Source organism: Ruditapes philippinarum, unplaced genomic scaffold (assembly GCF_026571515.1).
Source record: "Ruditapes philippinarum isolate M1 unplaced genomic scaffold, ASM2657151v2 ctg274_1_1_1_1, whole genome shotgun sequence".
Taxonomy (NCBI): domain Eukaryota; kingdom Metazoa; phylum Mollusca; class Bivalvia; order Venerida; family Veneridae; genus Ruditapes; species Ruditapes philippinarum.
In genome coordinates, this window is record NW_026862201.1 from 313,394 (window position 1) to 330,610 (window position 17,217).

The 17,217-nt window shown below is 32.5% G+C and overlaps 1 protein-coding gene across 2 annotated transcripts in view; it reads left to right on the forward strand.

The window, feature by feature from the left end:
- Positions 1 to 11,356, forward strand: part of LOC132718266 (golgin subfamily A member 4-like) — a 51,832-nt gene extending 40,476 nt beyond the window's left edge. Inside the window, exons 27-30 of one of the 2 annotated variants that reach the window (XM_060701941.1) lie at positions 2 to 112; positions 735 to 863; positions 3,684 to 6,088; positions 9,488 to 11,356. In XM_060701941.1, coding sequence (XP_060557924.1) covers positions 2 to 112; positions 735 to 863; positions 3,684 to 3,704 — 261 coding nt within the window. In that variant the 3' untranslated portion in view covers positions 3,705 to 6,088; positions 9,488 to 11,356. Of the gene's footprint in view, position 1; positions 113 to 734; positions 864 to 3,683; positions 6,089 to 9,487 lie in introns of those variants that run through there. The other variant, XM_060701942.1, reaches the window with a different exon arrangement.
- The last annotated feature ends 5,861 nt before the right edge of the window (positions 11,357 to 17,217 follow it).

The window sequence follows — 17,217 nt, forward strand, 5'->3', positions numbered from 1 at the left end:
GATGGATGACAGTGTACATTCCAACAGTTTTTCACATCACCCTCCAAGTCCGGGATATTTTACAGACGGTACACCTTCAGGCCCTCTTCTTACAGAACCAACACAACTTGAGGTAAGTTTATTTAAACAATAATTGTTTTACATTAAGTTTCTTTTACAAGTCGTAACATTCTCATATGAAATGATTTGGAAAAAAATTCAAAATCATATTTTCTTCCTATTCAGTATTATTTTTAGTGAAAATTTATGTTTGCAAATTTATATAGACAATAATTGTTGTAAATGAAATTTGAAAGACAAATTGATATAGACAAATTGATATATTGATATAGACAAATTGATATAGACAAATTGATATAGACAATACTTGTTTTACATTAAATTCCATTAACATGATTAACAAGTTGTAATATTCTAACATGGAATTTATTTTAAAGAAATTAAAAAATTACATTTATTCTCCTATTCAATATTATTCTTAGTGAAAATTGCGTTTCAAAGTGGGGAAACATAATGAATGCTGTAAATAAAATTTCACTGATGAAATATACAGCGCAAATATTTAGTAACATTCTCCATTAACTTACTAACAATATAATAGTGAGATATCAAATTGAAAGCATAATTATCTCAGTTGGTCATGTTGTCTACATTTGAGTGTTCTAAATGCCCAGACGGGTTACATGTATTGTTACATAAAGTGATTATAAAGCTATTTTTTTATATCATTTCAGTATTTACGGAACATATTATACATGTATATGATGGGTAAGCAGACAAAGACGTTATCTCGTGTGATCGGCACGGTCGTTCAGTTTACAGACGATCAGATGAAGCAGATCATAGCTAAAGAGGATAAAGCTGTGAGTATTTAAATGAGCAGCGTCACGACAAAACCAACATAGTGCGTTTGCGACCAGCATGGATCCAGACCAGCCTGCGCATCTGCGCAGTCTGATCAGGATCCATGCTGTTCGCTATCAGTTTCTGTACTTGTAATAGGGTTGGTAAGCGAACAGCATGGATCCTGATCAGACTGCGCGGATGCACAGGCTGGTCTGGATCCATGCTGGTTGCAAACCCATTATGTTGGTTTTGTCATGGCGTGGCTCAAATATTTTATATTATCTAATAGTTCAATAAAAACAAACATTTTTCTTAGCTTTCAACATTTTGTGTGTAAGTATTTGAATATTATATCTTATATAATCAGTTCAATAAAAATAAAAGCTTTTCATAGCTTTTGACATTTTGTCTTCTTCAGAAAAAAGGTTGATGTTTATAAAATAACACAATGTCCATTTAACTATATGCTGAACGGAATAAGATGTTAAAGTGGAAATAAAAGCTTTGTCAAATAAAGAAAGAATGTTTCAATTAAAACATTGCTACATGAGTACAGCAATATACAATACAATATACATAGAATATGGATCTACATATGTGATACAAAAAGTCTCATTATTAATAATAGTAAAAAACATTGATAAGAGAAAAACAAAATATATTTATACCAGCCCAATAAACTGCTTGTTTAATAGAATACCTGCCTGTCATATTAAGGCAGCCTACAATGCTGATTGGTCAAAGAAAAGCTTGTAACATAATTTAACCTCTCTTAGAATGACCCATTGATTACAGTTGCTAACTCCAAATACTCGCCCTATAGTATCTCTGACTCTAATCGTATCAAGAAGTTGTTTTCTTGAAGAAGAAACTTTATTAAACTCATTGCTTAGTACTGGTTGGTTCCAGGAACAGATTGCAAGAGTGTATCTATGAGCATATAGCTTCCAGCAAAATCGAACTTAAATTTTGTAAAAAGTAAACTAAAATCCAAAATGTGTTGAAAGTACATGTGTTGCTTAAACTCAGGTTAACAATATTACTTATGTAGATAATTATTAGGGAAAAGAAATTAAGTTTTTACCAAAATGTTTTTATAAAACTGTGGAGATATGTGCTTATTGTTTTTCTATGTTGTTTTTTCACAGCCTACCTGATGGTTAGATATTTGTTATTTTTACCCCATGCATGAATTTCTTATTTACAATTCTTCTTGTTATATTTTGGTTATGGCAGAGTTAAAAAAAAAGAAAAGTTTTGTTTAAGCATTTGTGTTTTGCATTGTGGTTATAGATACAGGACAGATTTTGAATAAGATTACTGTAAGATATGAGTGGTATAACATTCTGTTATAATCGTTAGCTGAATGAAGTTTTGTATTTAAAAGAAAGCTTTTGAAGGTAATTTGAATAGATAAGATGTATGATTGTAGCAAAGCTTTTGCACAGATATAATAATATAAAAGTTGTCCTTCTCACAAGAAAATTAAACTCCCTCCAAAAATGCAATAAATTTGATATTGCACTCGTAAATAGCTTTATGCATTATATGTATTTGCTTATAATCATTGATAGCATAGCCTTAAGATTGGACAAACCAGAAATGGAAAGGTTAATGGGATCTAGCCTCAAGGTTAAAATTTTTTCCAAGATCTCTCTCGGATTTCAGAATTTTTCATTGGTCAGCAGACTCCATGTGCTGGTTTCTGACCAATCTAATACCTGAGATTTTGAGTTTGAGCCTAGAAAATTTCTATATAAATCTGCCGGGCTAGGAGCTAAGGTCAAGGTTAACCTTTTATGAGTTATGGGCAGGTCAATATTATTCAAATTTTAAATGTCTAAAATTTTAACTTGGGCTCCTTGGAATTCTGTATGATCTTCTTTTGTTATGTATGATTTAGATAGAAATGAAACTTTATACACAGCTATAGATATTTTAAAAAGTTGAGTCAAGGTAAAATAAACAATGAAACCATACTTTTATGTTTGATTTTTTTTTCATCATTATTAATTCTAAGTTTATGTATATGGTGTTTGAACTCTTAACCTGCTTGCTGGTGGCAAGTGAATTTACCTTTGTGACCAGTGCAGATCATGATCTGCTACCACATCCATGCTGTACAATCATAGTCAGTGCAGTGTTTTGTATTTATAGAATGATTTTGTCTATTGTGGAAAATGGAAAAGTCCATTCAAGATATTTTCAATGTGGTAAGGGTTAAATGTATGGTGGTGGAAGGTTTCTGCAATATTTTTGGGCAAGATGTGTTGTACATATGATAAAAGCTGACTATTCCATTTTTTGTCCAAGCATGAACTTGACATGCTACAATTGTGTTAGTTACTAAAATATTTGTTCTTTTATTATGAAGAATTGTCTGAGAGAATTAAAGTATATCAAAAAATATGATCATAGTAAAAATGTAAAAAGTTAGGAAACTATTTCAAATATTCAATAGTACAATGAAATTTCTTCTTGAAGATATAAACTCTTGGTTTTAATAAAAAAAAAACTTTTTTAAGTATGACACACTGTTAAACAGTTGAGAAGTTCTGCAAGATATTAGATCTGTTTTGGAAGGCTACATTAAATGTCCTAGTACAAGTTAACATTGTGGTGTGTAAATATTGTAGTGTAAATGAAAATACATCTAACTCTCAACATTCCTGCCAAAAGAGTGATGACTCTATAGAAAGAGCATAATTTCTTGGCATAATCATGAAATATAAAAGGTACAGGCACTGCTAACAGAGCTGTAACATCAGCTTACAGATTTGAATACATTTGTGATATACAACGTACATATATTTACTTTTTGTTTTTTATAATTTCAGTCTTGGTTACTCAATTCTTAGCATCACCAGGTGGAACATTAGAGATTTTAAAAAATTGAAAGATGTTATAAAATGTATGGAGCCTGACATTGAAGCGTAGAGATAACTGGATACCTGAAGACTTACATGACGATTTTTTTATGTATTGAAGAAGAAACACATTTATGGTGGGATAAAATCCAGGATGCAGACTAGCTCATTAATTAATTGGTTGATTCTATGTACATTCATATCATATGTTAACAAACAGCATGCATTTGTGTTTATTATTTTAATAAAATGCAACTTGTTATTGATAAATGACATAGTTGAGACATTCATTAAATGTCATTAAAAAATGATAGGGTCCAGTACTTATGAATTTTACTAATTTGCCTTAACCTGTAGATTTTTAGGTTATTGCACAAGGATTAGTTTGGTGCCTTCAAAGATAAGTTCTTGTTAACCAGTTTGATATCCATGTGTTCTTTGTTTAACAATGTGTCATGTTTGTTAAATATATTTTGATGAGTCACTTCATAATAAAAAGCTAACAATGAAGCTCTTGGTAAAATTATGTTGACTTCATTGTTTTAACTGACATTTTACCAGAGTTCTGCTCATGCATAAATAACACACATGTAACATTTATCAATTTTGGTCTGTTGAGGATGGTTTTATATTTAAACTGTATCGGGGTCTGTGTAACTGAAGTGCTTAGACCACCACCCCCCTAATAATATTCCAAATATATATAATTACTGATAGCAGACAAAGCCCTGCTTGCCATTTCTCTGTATTTAGTTTACAGTATCAGTGGAAACTTTATTAACATTTTACTTTTATTGACAGAAGTTGCAAAATATAAAGAATAGGTGTTAGGGTATTGAATTACTACTATATTAGTATTGTAATATTTTGGTGCACTTTAAGCATAGTGTAAGTTAATCATTGTCAATACCTATAGTTTACACAATATTGATAAAGTGAAGGTTAGAAAGTTGTGCAAAAAATGTGTTCTGTGTAGTGAAGTTTTTATTTTGAATAGTAAAACCAAACAAGATTGAGTTTAATTGTATAAATTTGTTTTGCTTTATGAAATAGCTTAGTTAAAATATACCTGTATATTAATTATTTTTTGCTTTGTTGAAATTACACTGTATTTTATTTCATATTCTTGTTTGCTTGGCTGTATAAAATTTGCATTAGAAATTTGCCTGTAAATAAGTATTATTTATTATGAAAGAAAAATGTATTTATTATATTTTTGTACCTTGTGCAAGTAAAAATAATAGTCATTTATATACTTAACCTTCTTGTAAGTGCTTTAACACTTAATGCCAACCTATGTTAGGTCTTGTGTGCAGCAGTTGCAGCTTTATTGTTGGTATCTGCCTCTTTACATAGGTACAATGTTGGAACTATATTTGGATAACAATCGTTTTTCCTCACTTGACCACCAGTACTGATTAATCTATGCAGTATTGAGACTGCTAATGTATATAAGTTAGGAGAATGTTATGGGAATATAAACTTGTTATGAGAAGATGAAAAACGTTATGAGAGTATCAGTTAGTTATTACAGTAGAATAAAGTTATGAGAGAAAAAAATTCAGTTATGAGAGAGTAAGTTAGTTATTACAGTAGAATAAAGGTATGAGAGAAAAAAATTCAGTTATGAGAGAGTAAGTTAGTTATTACAGTAGAATAAAGGTATGAGAGAAAAAAATTCAGTTATGAGAGAGTAAGTTAGTTATCAGAATAGGAGTTAGTATTGTGAAATTGTTTGCACAATCAAGCTAAAATATATATGCTTAAACTGCACTCCAAATACAAAAAATACCCCAAAACACGTCATGCTTTTGTAAGAGATATTCTATATACGAGTTAATAAATTATATCCCAACAACCTTTATGTTGTTCATAAAAATGCTTATTGAAATAAATGAATTATGTGCATTATGATAAATGTTAATCAGCAGAAAAATGCATATCGTCCTTGATGAATTTGTAATGGTAACATTGGCCACCTATTATTAATAATATTTGCAATGAAACAGTGCAATTTTTTTTCAATTTTCTACCAGTAACGATTATTTTTTTCACATCTAAGTGTATTGAAACACAACCTATTCTTTATTGAAGTATGCATTTTATTTTCATCATCTTGTTACATTAAGTTGGATGATTTTATTTGTTTCACAGGGTGTTCACTTCTGTCATCTAGGTCAATATGAACAAATATTTAGAAAATTAAATTATGATTTTTTAAAGGTTGTAAGTTGGTGGTATTTTGAAAATGGTGCTGAGATGTTTTTTTGTTGTCACTTTATTAAGTAATATATATAATATATACGCAGGGAATCGAACCACAGGTCTCTGGATGGCCAGTCCAGTATGCTAACCGCTTCACCCAAGTGGTTCAAGTCCCGGCTGTAGCATGCCGATTATGTGTGTGATTTTTCTTTCTTTCATTTATATATATAAAGCAAGTTAGGCGTTAAAAAATGTCTTAACCCTTAACAGTGCCTAAACAAAAAATGTTAAGTACCAGCCATTATAGAGCCAGGCCAAGCAATACATGCCCTTCAGTCTGACCTGGCTATTATACTGTTTGCTTACCAGTCTTTAAATTTTTAGCTCGACTATTCAAAGAATATGAGAGCTATTGTAGTCGCCCTGGCGTCGGCGTCCGCGTCCGCGTCGGCGTTGGTTAAAGTTTTTTATAAAGACAAATATCTCAATTATTGTTTGAGATATTCAATTGAAACTTACAATACTTATTTATAGTAATAAGGTACATCAGATTGACAAGTTGGATAACTCTGCCTACAATATTGACAGAATTATGCCCCTTTTTAACTTAGAAATTTTGGTTAAAGTTTTTGTAAAGACAAATATCTCAATTATTGCTTGAGATATTCAATTGAAACTTACAATACTTATTTATAGTAACAAAGTACATCAGATTGACAAGTTGGATAACTCTGCGTACAATATTGACAGAATTATGCCCCTTTGAAACTTAGAAATTTTGGTTAAAGTTTTTTTGTAAAGTCAAATATCTCAATTATTGCTTGAGATATTCATTTTAAATTTACAATACTTTTTTATAGTAACAATGTACATCATTTTGCTAAATTGCATATATCTGTCTGCAATATTTGCAGAATTATTTGCCCCTTTGAAACTTAGAGATTTTGGTTAAAGTTTAAAGGTCTTCAAAGATATTTACTTGAAACTTTACACATGTACTTAGGGTTATAATTTGAGGGTCATAATTGTATGTCACTGACCAAGTTCCATAACTCTATCTTACATTAAGGCTGATTCATATCCCCTTTTCTACTTAGTCTCTTGGTTAATGTTTACATGCAAGTTTTACATATCTCAATAACTATTAAAGATATTTATTTAAAACTTCACATATGCATTTAGGGTCAGAATTGTAGGTCACTGACAAAGATCCATAATTCTATCTTGCATTTAGGCTGATTTTTCTTCCCTTTTTCAACTTAAAAAATTCATGGTAAAGTTTTACTTGTAAGCTGTTATCTCCATAACTACTGAAGGGTTTGTGCCTTTTTTGGGACAATTTTATGCATTCGTAATAATAAAGCAGTGATTTACTTGATAAAACATCTTAATAACAAGCCTTTGTTTAATCAATTTTATTTATTCATAGGTAATTAGTATTATTATACTCAATAAAGCACCCTTGTGACATTACCTTCCAAATAGTCAAGCCATATGTTAACAAACAGCATGCATTTGTGTTTATTATTTTAATAAAATGCAATTGTTATTGATAAATGACATAGTTGAGACATTCATTAAATGTCATTAAAAAATGATAGGGTCCAGTACTTATGAATTTTACTAATTTGCCTTAACCTGTAGATTTTTAGGTTATTGCACAAAGATTAATTTGGTGCCTTCAAAAATAAGTTCTTGTTAACCACTTTGATATCCATGTGTTCTCTCTATTTTACACTATGTCATGTTTGTTAAATATATTTTGATGAGGCGCTTCATAATCAGTAGCTAACAATAAAGCTCTTGGTAAAATTATGTTGACTTCATTGTTTTAACTGACATTTTACCAGAGTTATGCTCATGCATAAATAACACACATGTAACATTTATCAATTTTGGTCTGTTGAGGATGGTTTCATATTTAATCTGTATCGGGGTCTGTGGAACTGAAGTGCTTAGACCACCAACCCCCTCCTGATATTATACCGAATATATGTAATTACTGATAGCAGACAAAGCCCTGCTTGCCATATCTCTGTATTTAGTTTACAGTATCAGTGAAAAAAGTTTTTAGCATTTTACTTTTATTGACAGAAGTTACAAAATATAAAGAATAGGTGTTAGGGTATTGAATTACTACTATATTAGTATTGTAATATTTTGGTGCACTTTAAGCATAGTGTAAGTTAATCATTATCAATACCTACAGGTCACACAATATTGATAAAGTGAAGGTTAGAAAGTTGTGCTTAAAATGTGTTCTGTGTAGTGAAGTTTTTATTTTGAATAGTAAAACCAAACAAGATTGAGTTTAATTGTATAAATTTGTCTTGCTTTATGAAATACCTTAGTTAAAATATACCTGTATATTAAGTATTTTTTGCTTCGTTGAAATTACAATGTATTTTATTTTATATTCTTGTTTGCTCGACTGTATAAAATTTGCATTAGAAATTAACCTGTAAAAAAGTATTATTTATTTTGAAAGAAAAATGTATTTATTATATTTTTGTACCTTGTGCAAGTAAAAATAATAGTCATTTGTATACTTAACCTTCTTGTAAGTGCTTTAACACTTAATGCCAACCTATGTTAGGTCTTGTGTGCAGCAGTTGCAGCTTTATTGTTGGTATCTGCCTCTTTACATAGGTACAATGTTGGAACCATATTTGGATTACAGTCGTTTTTCCTCACTTGACCACCAGTACTGATTAATCTATGCAGTATTGAGACTGCTAATGTATATAAGTTAGGAGAATGTTATGGGAATATAAACTCGTTATGAGAAGATGAAAAACTTTATGAGAGTATCAGTTAGTTATTACAGTAGAATAATGTTATGAGAGAAAAAAATTCAGTTATGAGAGAGTAAGTTAGTTATGAGAATAGATGTAAGTTATCAGAATAGAAGTTAGTATTGTGAAATTGTTTGCACAATCAAGCTAAAATATTTATGCTTAAACTGCACTCCAAAAACAAAAAATACCCCAAAACACGTCATGCTTTTGTAAGAGATATTCTATATACGAGTTAATAAATTATATCCCAACAACCTTTATGTTGTTCATAAAAATGCTTATTGAAATAAATGAATTATGTGCATTATGATAAATTTTAATCAGAAGAAAAATGCATATCGTTCTTGATGAATTTGTAAAGGTAACATTGGCCACCTATTATTAATAATATTTGCAATGAAACAGTGAAAAATTTTTCAATTTTCTACCAGTAACGATTATTTTTTTCACATCTAAGTTTATTGAAACACAACCTATTCTTTATTGAAGTATGCTTATTCTTTTCATCATCTTGTTACATTAAGTTGGATGATTTCATTTGTTTCACAGAGTGTTCACTTTTGTCATCTAGGTCAATATGAATAAATATTTAGAAAATTAAATTATGATTTTTTAAAGGTTGTAAGTTGGTGGTATTTTTAAAATGGTGCTGAGATGTTTTTTTGTTGTCACTTTATTAAGTAATATATATAATATATACGCAGGGACTCAAACCACAGGTCTCTTGGATTGCCAGTCCAGTATGCTAACCACTTCACCACAGTGGTTCAGGTCCCGGCTGTAGCATGCTGATTTTGTGTGTGATTTTTCTGTGTATATAATTTCCTGCTCATGACTTTCTTTCTTTCATCATTTATATATATATATGTATATAAAGCAAGTTAGGCGTTAAAAATGTCTTTACCCTTAACAGTGCCTGAACAGAAACTGTAAAGTACCAGCCAGTATAGAGCCAGGCCAACCAATACATGCCCTTCAGTCTGATCTGGCTATTACACTGTTTGCTTACCAGTCTTTAAATTTTTATATAATATAAAACTCCCTAAAGTTTCAACATGTAAGTCTGGTATTGAAATTTAGTAGGGTAAGGGTCAATTTGACTTTATACCATGTTTCTTTTAGGCAACATTTAATACATTACTTGTTTTGTAATAAAGAATCTTGTTTGTTATTTTGTTAGAGACTTTATGATTTATTTAATGTTTATTTAGTTATGTAAGTATTACATTTTGCCTGGCATATTTTATATTGACCTGCGTTGAACCAGTGTTATATTACTACTAAGTATATTGGATATGTATTTATTGTTGCCTTTATATATATTGCTTAAGGAAGCTAAAACATTGTTATAAAATTATATATTAAACATTATTACATATGATTTGTTTCTTATTTTAATTTTATCATTTAAAGATTGCTTTATACTGTGTATTTAATTTTGCTCATTTTGCCAAAAAAAAAAATTATATATACATGTATCTGTTGAAAAAAAATGCATTTTATGGTCCACACTAGCTAAGATTTTCTGATATTAAAATGTAGTTTTTTTTATTGTTAACCACATTAAAGATAAATTCATTGATAAGTAACCCTTAACCTGTGTTAAATTTGTATAATTGATCTGCCCAGCTTTGGACTTGGAACAATCAATTCAAAGTGTAAAGGATCTTAATATCAAAATACAAAAGTTGAGCTACCTACAGTATAGAGCCTGGTCAGACTGCATGGATGCAAGTGCTGGCTGACAGGGGTTTATACTGGTGGCAAAGGATGATTTTGTTTCCAGCAGGTAAAAGGCTAAATATTGGTGAAATTATTAAGTTATCAAAGTTCTTATTGATATTAAACTGTTAAATGAAACAACAAAATTCACACATTACTGTTCATCTCAAACCATAATTATCATGAAGGCTATAATTGGAAGTTTACTTCTATATATTGATTAAAAATGTGATATCCCTTGAACTTGTTTTTGATATGTTAACCAATATTGGATTACTGATACCAAATTCAATTTCCTATTTAAATGTTTAGATAATTGATATCAGTAACGGACAACTGCATTCAGTAATTACAACTGGAGAAAATAAGTAAATGAAAACCAATTAGTATTTATAATTCTTCTCATTTTATAGGATAATTGTTAGGTTTGCTGTCCAAATCTGTTTTTACATATCAAGATGTCATATAAACTAATTTGTCAGTATTTTTGTTGATATGTACAAGTAAATATTTAGCTTTCAACAAATATATTATGCATGAATAGAATAATATAATTTGTAAAAATACAGGGTTGTGTCCCTTTGTTTTTATTTATGCTTACATTTTACCAACAGTGCAATCTTTGACATCACAACATGTACTTCAAAAGTACATGTCTTGGACTTTATATTTATTTTTATTTTTTCATTATACCTACTGGATATAGAAACATTATCTGTCAGAATTAACCTACTTGTAATTTTAAGAATGATTATATATGTATTCGTGAATGAAGGACTGAAAATAAATGAAATTTGTTTAAGATAAAAGAAGTAAATATTGGTGACATTGTTAAAGATTGTATATGAAATATTATAGTAATTGCTATTTTGTTATATGCTCACGGGACCAATAAAAATATGAAAAATACTAAAAAAAGCTGTTTTATTGTTATTTCTTGCTGGCTTGTTCAGCAGTAGTGTTTGTAAGACAACTGGTGTCATCTTGGCCAAACAATAGTACGAGATGCTACCCAGGTTTAAGGTTTTTTTATGGTGTAAGTACAAGACTAAGTATTAATGTGCATATAAGAAATTCGCTTCTTTTCTACTGTGATAATGATACGGTGTTTAACTCAAGTACTTATACATATATTGTATGCATGATGGAACTGCCTTGCCTAGATTTTAATTTGCTAAATTACTAGTAGTCAACAGACAGTACATGGTCTGGTCTGATTATATGGAAGTTGCTGGTCTAGAACTGATACATAGTAATTATATCTGTAAGCAAGGGACTTTGGATTCTTTCATGTGAGGAAGCTATTCAACTAACTTGGGGAATGTCGCTGGTTCTATGCGCAGTGCCTGATCATGCCTGAAATAAGGTACGAAAGAGCAACTTGGGTCTTCTTTCACAATTTAAGGTGGAAAGTTGCCATATGACCTATACTGTGTTGGTGCGACGTAAAACCAAACAAACAAACAAAAATCTCTATCTGTAAAAAAAAGCTGTATCTTTTAAAACTGTACTGAAAGAACAACAAACACACATCTTGGGTGTTAATATTTTTCTATTTCCATCATAAAATATAAGTATTATATATAAGTAACATTATGCAAACTTTAAGCAATAAATAGTTTTCACAAACTCATCATCCTTTCAATCATAACCATATCTGAAGTATAACTTGTACATTTTTCTAATTTTATGTGACAAGTATGTGCCCAGTCAAATTTTTTTAATTAATAAATTAGTAAAACATGATTAGTATTATATGTTGTGTCTTTTCAAAATTTGCAAGATGTGAAAGTTCTAAAATAACAAAACAATTGCACGAGTTGAATCATTGCATCAGTGACATAAAACCTGTTCATTCAACATTTTTTACTTCAAACCACTTGCCCCTCACCGCTGTGGGTTCGAATCCCCTACAGGGACTTTGGATTCTTTCATGTCAGGAAGCTATCCAGCTAGCTTACGGAACGTCGGTGGTTCTACTCGGGTGCCTGTTTGTGCCTGAAATAATGCACGGAGGGGCACCTGAGGTCTTCCTCCACCAGTAAAGCTGGAACGTCGCGATATGACCTATACTGTGTTGATGTGACGTAAAACCCAAAACAAACAAAAATCAACACTTTTTTTCTTTCTTTTTTTTGTGATATTAGTTAGGTCCCTATAATTATGACTGGCCAACACTGGCTAATGTCTCCAGTCAGGACGCAAATATTTCAACTTCATGACCACTGCCTCTCATTAAAAAAAAAAACACACACACACACACAAATCAAACAAGAAACATGGCAATGCCATGAAACCAGGTTTTCAATTATCACCATTGTAGATAAATATGTTGTATTTGAAATACAAATACAAGCAACAAACAATGTAACTATGTGCAATGTAAAACATGAATAATGTAGGAGGAATTGCCACTGAAGAAGTGTTCACTATAATATTATGTATAAGGAAAAAAACAAAGTGCCATAATTAGGTCAAAAACTATCCAATCACAAAACCCCGACAATATGTGCCAGGGTGCTTGATGACAAAGCTTCTGTGAAAGTTTGAACAAAATCCGTTGAGAAATGTAGGACGAGTTCAGCACAGAAGAATTTGTTCACTATAATTATATTGATAATTCTGTATAATGAAAAACAAGTTACAAAGTAGACATGAAATAATATATCATATCTTTTTTTAAATTACCTCCAAAGATGATATGACCTTTGACTGCCAAATCAAGTTAAAATCATGTAAACAGGATTTTCAATGTTAATGTCACTGTGACCTTGACCTTGGAGCCAGCCATGCGGAACATGCGTTCTGCACGTCATCTTGATGTGGTAAACATTTGTCTGAAGTTTCATCAAAATTCTTCAAAGGGTTGAAGAGTTACAGAGCGGACAGGATTTTCAATGTTAATGTCACTGTGACCTTGACCTTGGAGCCAGCCATGCGGAACATGCGTTCTGCACGTCATCTTGATGTGGTAAACATTTGTCTGAAGTTTCATCAAAATTCTTCAAAGGGTTGAAGAGTTACAGAGCGGACACAATTTCAAGTTAAAATCATGTAAACAGGATTTTCAATGTTAATGTCACTGTGACCTTGACCTTGGAGCCAGCCATGCGGAACATGCGTTCTGCACGTCATCTTGATGTGGTAAACATTTGTCTGAAGTTTCATCAAAATTCTTCAAAGGGTTGAAGAGTTACAGAGCGGACAGGATTTTCAATGTTAATGTCACTGTGACCTTGACCTTGGAGCCAGCCATGCGGAACATGCGTTCTGCACGTCATCTTGATGTGGTAAACATTTGTCTGAAGTTTCATCAAAATTCTTCAAAGGGTTGAAGAGTTACAGAGCGGACACAATTTCAAGTTAAAATCATGTAAACAGGATTTTCAATGTTAATGTCACTGTGACCTTGACCTTGGAGCCAGCCATGCGGAACATGCGTTCTGCACGTCATCTTGATGTGGTAAACATTTGTCTGAAGTTTCATCAAAATTCTTCAAAGGGTTGAAGAGTTACAGAGCGGACAGGATTTTCAATGTTAATGTCACTGTGACCTTGACCTTGGAGCCAGCCATGCGGAACATGCGTTCTGCACGTCATCTTGATGTGGTAAACATTTGTCTGAAGTTTCATCAAAATTCTTCAAAGGGTTGAAGAGTTACAGAGCGGACACAATTTCAAGTTAAAATCATGTAAACAGGATTTTCAATGTTAATGTCACTGTGACCTTGACCTTGGAGCCAGCCATGCGGAACATGCGTTCTGCACGTCATCTTGATGTGGTAAACATTTGTCTGAAGTTTCATCAAAATTCTTCAAAGGGTTGAAGAGTTACAGAGCGGACAGGATTTTCAATGTTAATGTCACTGTGACCTTGACCTTGGAGCCAGCCATGCGGAACATGCGTTCTGCACGTCATCTTGATGTGGTAAACATTTGTCTGAAGTTTCATCAAAATTCTTCAAAGGGTTGAAGAGTTACAGAGCGGACACAATTTCAAGTTAAAATCATGTAAACAGGATTTTCAATGTTAATGTCACTGTGACCTTGACCTTGGAGCCAGCCATGCGGAACATGCGTTCTGCACGTCATCTTGATGTGGTAAACATTTGTCTGAAGTTTCATCAAAATTCTTCAAAGGGTTGAAGAGTTACAGAGCGGACAGGATTTTCAATGTTAATGTCACTGTGACCTTGACCTTGGAGCCAGCCATGCGGAACATGCGTTCTGCACGTCATCTTGATGTGGTAAACATTTGTCTGAAGTTTCATCAAAATTCTTCAAAGGTTGAAGAGTTACAGAGCGGACACAATTTCAAGTTAAAATCATGTAAACAGGATTTTCAATGTTAATGTCACTGTGACCTTGACTTTGGAGCCAGCCATGCGGAACATGCGTTCTGCACGTCATCTTGATGTGGTAAACATTTGTCTGAAGTTTCATCAAAATTCTTCAAAGGGTTGAAGAGTTACAGAGCGGACAGGATTTTCAATGTTAATGTCACTGTGACCTTGACCTTGGAGCCAGCCATGCGGAACATGCGTTCTGCACGTCATCTTGATGTGGTAAACATTTGTCTGAAGTTTCATCAAAATTCTTCAAAGGGTTGAAGAGTTACAGAGCGGACACAATTTCAAGTTAAAATCATGTAAACAGGATTTTCAATGTTAATGTCACTGTGACCTTGACCTTGGAGCCAGCCATGCGGAACATGCGTTCTGCACGTCATCTTGATGTGGTAAACATTTGTCTGAAGTTTCATCAAAATTCTTCAAAGGGTTGAAGAGTTACAGAGCGGACAGGATTTTCAATGTTAATGTCACTGTGACCTTGACCTTGGAGCCAGCCATGCGGAACATGCGTTCTGCACGTCATCTTGATGTGGTAACATTTGTCTGAAGTTTCATCAAAATTCTTCAAAGGGTTGAAGAGTTACAGAGCGGACACAATTTCAAGTTAAAATCATGTAAACAGGATTTTCAATGTTAATGTCACTGTGACCTTGACCTTGGAGCCAGCCATGCGGAACATGCGTTCTGCACGTCATCTTGATGTGGTAAACATTTGTCTGAAGTTTCATCAAAATTCTTCAAAGGGTTGAAAAGTTACAGAGCGGACAGGATTTTCAATGTTAATGTCACTGTGACCTTGACCTTGGAGCCAGCCATGCGGAACATGCGTTCTGCACGTCATCTTGATGTGGTAAACATTTGTCTGAAGTTTCATCAAAATTCTTCAAAGGGTTGAAGAGTTACAGAGCGGACACAATTTCGTTTGACGCCCGCCCATCCGCCCATCCGCCCCATCCGCCCATCCGCCCGCCATACCCCAATCTAATAACCAGGATTTTCAAAATTGAAAACCTGGTTAAAAACTGAATCTCTGCTTAAATACTGAAATCTTGAAACTGAAGTACCAAAAATCAGAAGAAATTTTGAAATGTTCATGAACAACAAAAACATATAGTATAACAACTGTAATAAAGACTTGTCATTCTTCAAGGGACATTAACCAAATAATTCAATGTTATCAATGATTTTAATATTGGCCTTGTTATTTGACCTACAGCTTCAAAGGAGACTTTTAAAGCTGCCTTCAGTTTATTTTCTGTTGGAAAAACAACCAATTTAAAGAATTGAAAACCACTTTAAATAACATTTATGTTTAGAAATTTATGATACAATGCTTATATTAATATGTCTTTTTTTTACTTTTTTTTACAAAACTAACATTTTCTTTCCTGATAATTTTACATTAATATAATTTTATCACAAAAATATCTTTAAAATCAAATTATAAGCAATGGTTCTTTTTTTTTCTTCATGTTTTTCTTTCCTAATGGCACTGACTGTAATGTGTACATCAAAACTCTTAATACAAGTAATTTATGTGGGTAATCATGGTTTAACACACTAGTCAATACTATATGACAAATATCACAATCATCTTTGATATAATGTTAACAGTGTTCCCTAAATACTGGGTCTCCCATACTCGAAATCAATCAATACCATTGCACAATAACAACAAAAAATGTCAACTTTGATGATCCAAAGCCATATATAAAACAAACAGAGAATTTCTTTAAATATAGTTCATTTTTAATATTCCACAACCTCCCACTTGAAGTCTTCACTCTCCAATAATAATAAATGCATAAATAAAATTGTGTCTTTTATAAATACCCTGGCCTGGCGGTATACAGATGGCGTCTGTCCTGGCTGTACACAGATATCTGTCCTGGCTGTACACAGATGGCATCTGCCCTGGCTTTAAACAGATGGCATATGTCCTGGCTGTACACAGATAGCATCTGTCCTGGCTTAATAGAGATGGCATATGTCTTGGCCGTATACAGATGACATCTGTCCTGGCTGTATACAGATGACATCTGGCCTGGCTGTATACAGATGGCATCTGTCCTGGCTGTACACAGATATCTGTCCTGGCTGTACACAGATGGCATCTGCCCTGGCTTTAAACAGATGGCATATGTCCTGGCTGTACACAGATAGCATCTGTCCTGGCTTAATAGAGATGGCATATGTCCTGGCTGTATACAGATGACATCTGTCTTGGCTTTATATAGATGACATCTGTCTTGGCTGTAGACAGATGACATCTGTCCTGGCTTTATAAAGATGGCATATGTCCTGGCAGTAGACAGATGGCATCTGTTGTCCTGGCTGTGCAAAGATGGCATATGTCCTGGCTGTATACAGATGACATCTGTCTTGGCTTTATATAGATGACATCTGTCTTGGCTGTAGACAGATGAC